Source organism: Scleropages formosus, chromosome 9, assembly GCF_900964775.1.
Source record: "Scleropages formosus chromosome 9, fSclFor1.1, whole genome shotgun sequence".
Classification (NCBI taxonomy): domain Eukaryota; kingdom Metazoa; phylum Chordata; class Actinopteri; order Osteoglossiformes; family Osteoglossidae; genus Scleropages; species Scleropages formosus.
Window position 1 is genome coordinate 16,647,798 of NC_041814.1, and position 11,224 is coordinate 16,659,021.

At 37.9% G+C, this 11,224-nt stretch overlaps 1 protein-coding gene across 1 annotated transcript in view; it reads right to left on the bottom strand.

The window, feature by feature from the left end:
* LOC108935437 (BMP/retinoic acid-inducible neural-specific protein 3-like) overlaps nucleotides 1-10,096 on the bottom strand; it is a 20,801-nt gene extending 10,705 nt beyond the window's left edge. The window contains exons 1-4 of the mRNA XM_018754022.2: nucleotides 10,022-10,096; nucleotides 9,133-9,403; nucleotides 5,187-5,377; nucleotides 4,651-4,835 (exon numbers count right to left, since the gene is read on the bottom strand). Coding sequence (XP_018609538.1) covers nucleotides 4,651-4,835; nucleotides 5,187-5,377; nucleotides 9,133-9,359 — 603 coding nt within the window. The 5' untranslated portion in view covers nucleotides 9,360-9,403; nucleotides 10,022-10,096. The remainder of the gene's footprint in view (nucleotides 1-4,650; nucleotides 4,836-5,186; nucleotides 5,378-9,132; nucleotides 9,404-10,021) is intronic.
* Nucleotides 10,097-11,224: the final 1,128 nt, after the last annotated feature.

An 11,224-nucleotide genomic window follows, 5' to 3' on the forward strand; every position in this document is an offset into this window, starting at 1 on the left:
ATTTGAAAATGCTCGAAATTACTCGAAATTACTCAGACAGAATGCAGAATCACTGTTATGCTGGATGTGCGAATCTGACTCAAAGTGACCACATGCATGATTTCTAAGGCAATGTGGGGAACGGAAGTTATTTGGCAGTGCTTTCTTTTGTATATGTCTGCGAGGTGCAAACACAAGGGAGAAAATGCAAACTCCACACACTCTGAGCTGCATTTGAACCCCATACCCACCAAGCAGCTCAGGAGCTGTGAGGCACGAGCTTCACCCACTGTGCCGCCACATCCTCTTTATAACATTTGACAGATACATTATGCATCAATATAATTAAGTGGTCTTCTTCCTTAAAAATTGTCTATTTTATTTTCTATTTTCTCAAGAACTAATTTCTTTTAGCAATGTTTCTTTTCAAATTAGTCTTCATCAGAGAGGGCTAAAATCTATTACTTGAATTAAGGCCTGCTGATGGCAAGAATATTTTACATACCTCAACTAAACTGCTGAACAAATAAATGGACTCTAGAGGTCTTTCCATATATTCATCTCAATCTGAGTGTTTTAACAGCACTTAGTGTGAGATGAAGCTGGCATAGGGTCAATATGTTAAGCGGTCCATTTTTAAAAGGTATGTAATTATCTTGGGTGAGTTATTGTATCACCTTGGTGATTCACTACTCGGCAAAAAGATGGGAGTGTTGCAAAGTACAATCAAATCCTTTAGCCCATTGTTTCCTTTAGATCATTTACAAAGCCATTGGCTCCCGTTCCATATCTGACCCTCTTCAAGCTTTTACAAAAAGGAAACAACTCACTGTAAAGGTCAATGTCGAACCCAGTTCTACGAACTTCTGACCACAGCTCAGGTAGTCATAACAGTAAAGCAACTGACTTCTTTTTTTTTTTTTTGCAGGAATATTGAATTAAATTTATATTCTTTCAGCAGCTAAATGGCACCTTATCTTTAAAGCAACTTATCATTTTATTTTTTGGTCATTCATATAGCTGAGTATTTTTCCAAGCCAGTTTCACAACATTTTGGTACCAGTCTTACTTGAATTATGTTTCAAAATTGTGAAATTAGTTTTTTTTTTTTTTTTTTTAAAATGTGCCATATTAAAAAAAAAAAAAAAAAAAAAGTTAAATGAGATTATGTGCCTTATATGTAAATTTGAAAATATTCCTATGTAAAGGTGAAAAAAAAAAGATTTACGCAGTACAGCTGGTAGTTTAGTGGTTACAGCTGCTGCCTTTGGAAACCAAAGGTTACAGGTTTAACCCCTGCCTCTGGGTGTAGTACCCTTGAGTAAGGCACTTACCCTAAGTTGCTCCAGTAAAATTACCCACCTGTACAAATGGGTAAATAAGTGTAAATAGCTCAACATTGTAAGTCACTTTGGAGGAAAGTGTCAGCTAAATTAATGCATGTACTGATGAATAGTTTAGCCTAATATTAAAGGAAAATTTCCACTTAAAAATAATTATTTGGAAAAAAAAACTCTGTTTATGATTATATTCCTCTGCCATGTTCATGATAAAGATTGTCCCAATTCATAACTGGTGAGATTTAATTCAGGACACATCTGAGGATGTAAGATTTTTTATTTTTTTTGTAAAGTACTACCTTCCGTCTTACATTTGTAAAGAGGAACATGTACGCAAGGCAATAAAATGACATGCTGAGATAACAGGGTATTCATCTCATTTCACATCAGTATAAGAGTCTATGGTAAAAACCATAATTTCGTGGATATGCAAAGGGCAGAGAATGTGCTATGCTGTAACTTAGAGATTTTGGATTTATAAGCATGTTATTAATTTAACATGTTTGTCAGAAATAGATTCTATTTTGACTACAATATTTCAAGTGTGGCCTTTTAATGAAGTGTTTTGCCTTCATTATTGGCAAGCAAAACATAGCTTTTGTAATATTGTGTACCAATTAGATTTGTTATATATATATGATCTATATGTAGCAATTAGATTATATATATGAATTAATGTTTCAGTGGTTTCTGAAAAACTATTAGAAACAATAACAAAAATACGGGCATATGTTGCATTTAACTTTGCAGTAGTAAACAAATTACATGCAATGCTTTCGGCCATTAAAACGTGTTTGGTCAAATGTAAAATCTGAAGATTAAGAGATTAAAAGATTTAAAGTAGAATATTAAAATCGGATTAAAATTTAAACCAAAAAATATTATAATTGACTCCTTTTGGTAAAATTAACATGTGGTTGTGATTTTGGCAAATGTTTCTTGTTAGCAAACTGCTCTGTCCTCTACAGGCCTGACTCACAGTATGCTTCACATTGCAGCTGGCTCCAAGAATGGAGAAGGCGGAAAGGTAGTAAGCTACAGTATGTCAGTTACTAATGTTTGCACCTAATTGTTACGACTTGTTTTAGTTAGACTTATTTTTAATTTGTTTAATAGAACTTTAATTAGGTGTCTTGTGGATAACGCCGGTATATGAAGGACAATCGTTACCTATTCCACAACTAGTGAACACAACTAAATACAATACAGCAAGCTACTTTCTGTTATGTATCCATTTATACCGCAGGGTATTTTACTGGACACTTCAGGATAAGTACCTTGACCAGGAGTACTACAGTGGGAGGGGATATTTGAACCAATGACCTTCCGCTTGTAAGACAACAGCTATAACTGCTACAGAGATATTTCGCCATTACTAGAAGAATTTCAGAAGTGAAAAGGCATCCAGCCAGAAACAATGGCAAAATATGAGTGTATTAAAGTTTAGCCAGTTGTCTGTTCAAAGAACATTAACAAATCCTTTATCATTTACTTATCCAAGTTCAAGTTCAGGGTTTATTGTCATAAGTACAAATACTGTGTACAAGTACTATGAAATTGTTGTTAGAGTGCTTCTCTACAGACTATGGACAAAAAAACAATAGACAGTACTGCACAAAAACAAAACAATATCCATTTATCAATTAATGTTATTTCTAGAAACCATAGTGAGCCTATCACAGAACACATCAGCAACAAATTCCTCAGGTACAGGACTTAATGATGCCCCTTATGCAAGAAAGTTGTCTTGACAAAAATAACTCTGAAAACATGTGAGAGTAAGCAGACGGGAGAGGTGCAAACAATTTTTGCACGTTTTATTTCACACTTTAGTTTTTAAATTTTTAATTCTGCTACCATCAACTCAATTAATTCTTGAGATAGACAAGTTTGCCATCACAATCAAGGAGTGAACCACAACAATGGTGAGCTGAAAGTGAACTCTCTCTCGTAGCTCTACTGACTATAAAACATACAAATTATTTTTAAATTTTTTTTTTTTTTGCCAGGAAAATTATGTACCTTCTGAAAGCATGTCTTTAGGTGCTTTCAGAAATAGAAAAGATACATTCAGAATGTTCTCGTAAAAGAACATTTGAATGAAAGGATCCTTTTTATTACAGGGATGAGCTGCAAATGACACACATTTTCAGAAGTGTTAACTTAAACATGTTATAAGTCAGTATTCAAGTCATATTAGTTGTTAACACTGATTTAAAAGCTGATCTTGTGCCAATCTGACTTTGGGAATGAATGTCCACTTGGCTCAGCCAATTTTTGAGCTGATCTAATGCTCTAGTGTGGATAAAATGTAGCTATTTGAGTGAGATGGATGTGAAATGCTTTGGACAAAGTACTCTCAAAAAGCGATCCGAGTTGAGGGATTTCGAGGAAAATACATTAGTGACTCGTTTCAGACTCGGACTTAGATACAGAAACATTGTGCTTCTCGTGGCAGCTGTGTTTTCTTCTGACAGTGTGGGGTCCCATTTTAGTGGAAGTTCTGCCTGTAATACCTTTCTGTGGGAATTGTACCCACCCTTCCTGTGTGGGATCACTGTACCGTATGTGTTTTTCAGTGTTTTCTTTGCCTAGAGGGGACACACATGCCCAACACCAGATCAAGGTTGTGGATTGTCTGGAATCACAAAGAAAGGGGAACAAAAGCCCCTTCCCCTTTAATATATACTCAGCTTTTCTGGGTTTGTTGTATTTTTTGTAACTAGACAAATAATACGTGCTCACTGCAACTATCAAGAAATTATTACTACAGTGGGATCTGAGTCTTCTGAAAATAGCCAAATAAAGCGTACTTAGGACAGCAGTCACAGTTGTAACTATTTCTTACGATATGAAATTGAAACACGTGAAATTTAACTACGAACACGTCTCAGTAGGAAGCCTTCGTGGGTGTTTACAGAGATAAATGAAATGTAAATTTAGTTGAAAACACATTGTCTCGTGTTTCACGAAAACTAGTAAAGCAAAATGTATTAAATAATTCTCACAACAAAAAACTTTAAAGAATTACTTTTAAAAAGTTTATGGATGCATTGAAGGGTAAATGTGTTCATCAGAAACTGAGAGGGTTTTCAACTGCAGCAAATGTAATCTTTTGTTGTTTTTTTTTACCTGTAATAAACTCGCAACTCTTCTGGCCAAAAATCACATCCCCCCCTCACAGTGTATTACGAATTCGGTCTGCAAATATGCTGCATTTTGCTGCCACCTGTGAAGCTTTCAATGTAAACAAGATGTAATGCTCTGTGCACTGTAAATCCAGACAATCAAACAGCACACCTGGTGTCCCATGCTTCATACACCCTTTTACCTTAATTGCAGTGGAGGCTATCTGGAGCTGGTGTAGCTTCCTCAGTGTACTTTCCCTGTCGATAAAGTAGGAGGCTGCCAGCTGGTGCAACGTCTCCAGGGTCACTGCTGTGCCATTTGAGTCGTCCACATCCACTGTCCTACTCAGCTTCCTCTTATCCACAAAGATAGTCAGAGACTCCTCACCTGCACAGCCACACACACTTTGCATTTCAATGTGACGCTTCATCGCTGTTAATACTGCATCACTCTAAGTCAATCCTAGCAATATTTTTTTCTGCGAATATCGAGGTTTGAGTGCAGAAGACACATTACAAAGTAATCCCACATTAATAAATGATAACCGCTTTAGTAACACAATGAATAATTGAAACATATGTTTAACAGAACACAAGCAGACATTCTAAAATTCTGTATATACAGTATTATCTCTTTTTAAAATAATAAATGTGCTGGATACAAATGATAAAGCAGTTTTTACTACAACATAGAAAACATATATATATATATATATATATATATATTTATTTTTTTTACCTCCCAGTGTGGCTGACAAGAGAAAATGTGTGCCATATTTTTTGATAATGGTTTCAGTAATTTTCTGAATGCTTGGCCTTCGACCGAGGAGTCTGATGCTTTGCATAAACTCGGGGTCAAGAGGTAGGGTGATGCCATTATTTTCCAGCCTCTCAAGTGCCAGGTTGTTGACCTTCCAGCGACCAAACTCCCTGCAAAGAGCATAAAATACATTACCTGAGTCATTGATTCCTTTGAATATTTCAGTCAAATTCTGGGGTGCAAGATATCCTGAAACTGTATGCCTATTTTAAAAACTTACCAAGTCCCAAACTTCCTACTTTTTTTTCCCCTACATTTTTATTAGAACCTTTGCAACTGTTTTCTCATTGTGCGCTAAAATCTCATTTACAGTGCAGCACAAGATAAAACGTAAACTGTCATATTGAATATCATACGTACTGCAATTTTGTCTTGTGTAATGTTGATGTTGCACAAACAAACTTCTTACAAATTTGTTGAATTATGGAATGCTGCTAACTCCCATGCCTCATGCTGTCAATCAAATTAGCCCAATGAAAATGAATCTGGAGAAAGAAAATAACTGAACAATCATCTTATTGTGGATTGTTTTATGTTGGCTCATCAGCATAATGGGGGGACAATTACAGACACTTGCTCAAAAGAGGTGTGGAAGGGGATCCTAACCGTGATTGACTTTGTGTCTCAGTGGAGGAGGCTTGATGGGCGTTTATGGATTGCACAGCGGGCTAGAACGGCCTAATCCACCTGTGGCCCCTTGCAGTGAGAAATAGGCTCTCCGTGAAGAACTACCTGACAGGCCTCCAACTGAGACCTGGGGTAGCACACAATCAGAGGAGAGAATATGTACCACCGGAATCACTCTGCCAAGGGGCAACTGACACCATTGCTTCCATCAGAAGTGGAGACAAGATATAATGGGACAATAGCTCAGCCATGCTGTCAGAATGTAACACGAATGGACATAAATGGAATATACATCAGACCCTGATTCTTCATGATCCATGGAAATAAGAAAAATTATACATTAGAAAAATATTTTTCTAATTAATCCTCAATATACAGTGTTACGAATGCCAGGGATGTTACCAGAGTTATGTATTATGTTATTGATTTTGATTACTTAATGGCTTTTTTCCTTTCCATTATAGGTATGACATTGGTTTAGGTATTTGAATAGGTATGCCTCCTGCAATAATGGATACCAACTGTTTCCACTTATAAAATAAGCTTTTTCCTTTTTCCCTTAATCAAACGTTGCAGAGGGACTAACCACACTGACATTAAGATGTTCAGAATGTTCATTATTCTCTAATTAAATGCTATTAAACATTTAATAATATATATAGTATCCTGAAACTTATGTCATTGTCAATGTTACTGAGAACTGTATGAAGAAAACTCTTAAATACAAAAAAAAAAAATAAAAAATTGAGAGTAAATTTTACACAAAAATATTTCAGTAGATGGGACAGAAAAGATAAAATTTCCAATCTCGTGCAAAGCACTATATCTGAGTGGCTATATATATACACTACTGTGTGTATATGAAAACACTAATATATTAGACTTAATTAATTAACATTTGTCCTTCTTCTCCAAAACAAAAGTATTTTCCTAGGCGCAATCTTGTCACATGTGAATGAACATTATACATGTTTTTTTTTTTCATTTTACATTATTTGGGAAGCCAGTGCAATTTATAACTGAAATCTCTGAAGTTACAGAGATTTAATCCACATTAATTATGCACACATGCCAAGTAAACAAGGAAAAAAGGAGCCATATTTATAAAATTATTCAAAAAATAAAAAAAAAATAATAAAAACCTTCTAAAAAGCTTATGGGAAGAATGGAAAGGAAAATCTGTGACAGAATTGTGGACAAGTGAATACCTACTGTACTTCCACAGCAGATTTGAATATTATTTGTTCTTAAAGCTCCAAATTAATAAACTTCATCCAGTTAAATACAGTTCATGGTAATCTGAAAATTTATCTATTACATCAATGCAAATAAACAAACTGAAGCTGTTTTATGACCTGTTTGTCTTTTAGCTATACATTTACGTCTGTATTTTATCAATGCTCATTTTAGGAAATCAGGTGTTCCTGAGAGCAGTTAAATCCTTGAAAGTGTGGTCATAATCCTCTATTCCCAGCTGACTTTGCAGAATATTCAGTAAACAACACAATTTTGTCTTTACTGTGAGAGGTTCAGACTGTCTAACGTGTGTGTGTGCGTGCGTGCGTGTGGGTGTGGGTGTGTTTGTGTTTATGCAATGTTCCTTTTATGGTTGGCTGTCCTACAAAAGGTTAACACCTATTATGTGGCCAAGCATATAAGATCATAATACAACATGTTTTTAAGGCATCTCGGTGGATATGGGAGTTAAGTCTGATTTGTAAGGATAAACATGAACAACATGAAGACATATTTAATTAAAATGGATGAAGAGTGTATATTAAACATGGGGAACGGTGGAATGTAAACTCCTTGTTCAGTTCAGACTCTGATAGCAATACCTCATAATGGAACAAAAGTGTGATCATTTGCCCAAAGTATGGAATTAAATCTCTCTAGTTAATTTTAATCAATGGTTCTTCCTTGCTACTTCAACACATGGTTTTTCATACTAAAGATCTGTCTGATTATAATCTTCTACCTCTCACTGTCTATATTGCTTCATCTAAAAAAAACCCACTGTTCAGCATACATCCTGCAAATGATGTAAAATGAGAAATGATTGTTATTAGTAAGTATAACAGCTCCTAAGACTCGCAGGTTTGGAAATGAAATGTACGCATCTTACACATTCCGTATATTTTTGAAGAACTTAATTACCAAAAAAATTACTGGAATGAAATACAGACACAGAGTGACGCTTAACAAATCCAACCAAAATATGAAAGATTTCTGACACTGACAATAGAAGTCTTCAGGTGGCACATGACTGAGATAAAGTTTAAAAACCATATACACCGTGACATACAGGTTCCATAAGGTAATCAAGCATGGCTTTAAGTTTAACCAACTCCAAAATCTGTGCAATTAAATAATTTATGTGCAAGTGCGCCACAGCATGTTAGTGCATTGTGTATTACCTAAGGACTGCATACACAATGTTCATTTATAGACTGAGTTTTTTTTTCTTCTTCTATATGTTAACTCCCAAGCCTCACCAAGCAGTTAAACTAATTTAGCCTGAAAACAATTAAAGGGTTCGTATATCCAATGAGACTGGAGAGAAGTTGGACGTGTTTCATGCATAGATGGGATGTGCTCATTCTCCATCTCACCAGCAGGGGGAGGCCAGGTATTGCGTAATAATCATTCTCTTCTTAAAGTGATTTTTTTTTTTTTTTTTTCGTGACAAAAAAGCCAGAGGAGCTTCTGAAAATATTCATGGATGTACACGAGGACTGCATAACCCAAATGGTGCACATCCCATCTGTGCCTGGCAACACTGTGCAGACTGGCTGCCAAAACACAGGTCAGCCAGACTCAAATCTGTTGGCACTCTTTTTTTTTTTTTTTTATTATAAATTCCCTCCTGGTGCTCACTGTGTCATCATAGCGGGGCTGGGGGGTGGTGGGGGGGAGAGAGAGACTGGGGACAGATGAGTTTGATCCTTTCAACATCAACTTTTATTGGTATTACAGCGGATAATATGAGGTCGTTTTCCATGTCTGGAAATGAATCTGGGTGAAGTATTCAAGTATTACATAAAATGTAGGTTACATAAAACTACTTCATTTTCCCCGTTGTGTCATTGGTTTATATACACTCACTCACTCACTCACTCACTGACTCACTCACTGACTCACTCACTCAGGGATCAACGTAAGAGACACGATGATCCATCATTTCTTGGGTGCAATCGGGTGCCAGAGACAGACTCAGAGACTGAGAGACAGCGCTCACCTGTAAATCTTGTACTTGGTGCTAAATCCCTGCTGGTAGCGCTCCACGAACTCGGCGAATTCCTGCGAGCGGTGAAAAGGCCCTTTATCTGACAGGAGCCACCCGAAGGGACCGGCGGCATCGCTCCAAGTGGCGGCGGCGAAACCCCAGCAGTGCAGGCTCACACTTACACACTTCCATAGAAGCATTAGAAAGGCGAGTTTAGAAGGAACACGCGGGCAGCTCATGCTTCACCCCCGAGCTCTTCATTCTCCAAAACTTTCCTCGTGCCCTGCAACGACAAAACGTCCGCTGATTCTCGTCGGCGCACTGCACGCGCCCGGCAAAAAAATGTTGTTGCGATTTTTACCGCGATGAGCAGGACTCTCTGTGTCTGTGTGCGTGCGCGCGCGGACGGGGGGGGGTTGGTGAGCGAATGCACGCATGTAGACAACACAGATACACCGACTGAGTACCGTTGTAATATACATACCACAGTTTTCAGTGTGATGACCGAATAAATTATTTTGTAACAGTTTTTTTTTGTATCTATATTATGCAGCCAGGTTCCAAGCATCACGCGCTCCAATTCTCCCAGTCTCTTTTTTACTTTAAAAATAACTATTATTATTAACGTGTCGGCACATTTACTGGCAAGCGATGAGATTAATTATTTATAATATAAGACGTGACACACCTGGTCCACTGGTTCATCATGCTTAGCGCCTAAAACTTGGGCTATATATATATATATGCGCCCTGGCACTGACTGTGGCAGCAGAGTCCAGCAATGTGCAGGTACCTACACGTCAAACGCCTTCTCTTTGACCCCAATATCCCGTGTTTTATCACACACCACTGCTGTTTCGCACACACAGACACACACACACACAGATACAGTATTAATTACCTTCGTTGGAAGCTGTCTGGAACAAAGTGGCAGGATCACTTAAGTTTTTGCAAGCGACCACGGAGGAACGTTCAGTTGCCGCGGACGTCAGACAGACGCTGTGACAAATAGTCTCCCGCGCTCATGCTGCTCAGGCTCAGAGCGCTCTCAGCAGCAGCAGGAAGAGCCCGCGAGCGCAGCGCGACGACGCACACACGCTCTAGTCGCGCGCCGCAGCTGCGAAAGCGAAAGGCATCCGCGTTCCGCCGCGGCCGCCGGTCGCGCCTCCCGTCCGAGCGGCGCGTCTCTCACTGTAGATTCCAACAGCGACGCTCCTGAGACACGGGAGCCGCACACCAGCGCACACGAGCACCGCCCGCACTGTAAAACATCGCAAGCTAAACGCGCCAGACCAGGCGAAAATTTAACCTTGGAGGTACATTGAATATATTTAAAGTCTGTTAACTAATCTGCTCAATTTGTCTTCGGATAATAATCAATGATATGTTTATTTGAAAGCACCGCTTAAACGCCCTAACTGCACTTTAAAACGCAAGCGCTCGTCTTGCATGTCTTGCAATGGCATGCCATGTACCCCCTCTGTCTCGCAAGGTTGCTCTTTGGCACTGTCAAATGTCCAAATCAGTGCGGAGCACTAAGCGCTTTTATCCCTATTGGCTGGATGGCAGAGGGAGGGATTCCGCCTGAAAAGGGCTGCTTAGGCAGCTGCACTCCATTATGTTTCATCTGTATACAGTCAACACACACATGCACATGCATATATGTGTGTGTACATACATACATACATACATACATACATACATACATACATATATATACATATAGTGTGTTCAATGATTTTAATGAGTTTTAAATGAAATAACACAAACATAAAACAAGAGCAACGACAGTCAACGTTTCAATTGTCATAATTATCACCATCATAATTATTATCATGAAAAAAAACATTGCAACGATAATCTGAACAGGAATGAAAACAAAAATGATGGCAATAATGCAGTGATCATGAAACAAATGGAAACTACAGTATTTTTACAAATACAGTAGATTTATTTACTCTAGATGCTTTTCGGACACTTTAATCCAAAGTGACTTGCATAGCGTAAAGTTCTAAACTTTTAGCCATGTATGTATACAGCTAGATGTTTGCTGAAACCATAGAGCTTACAGACCTCTGTCAAGGGTGAAAGAGAAACAGAATCC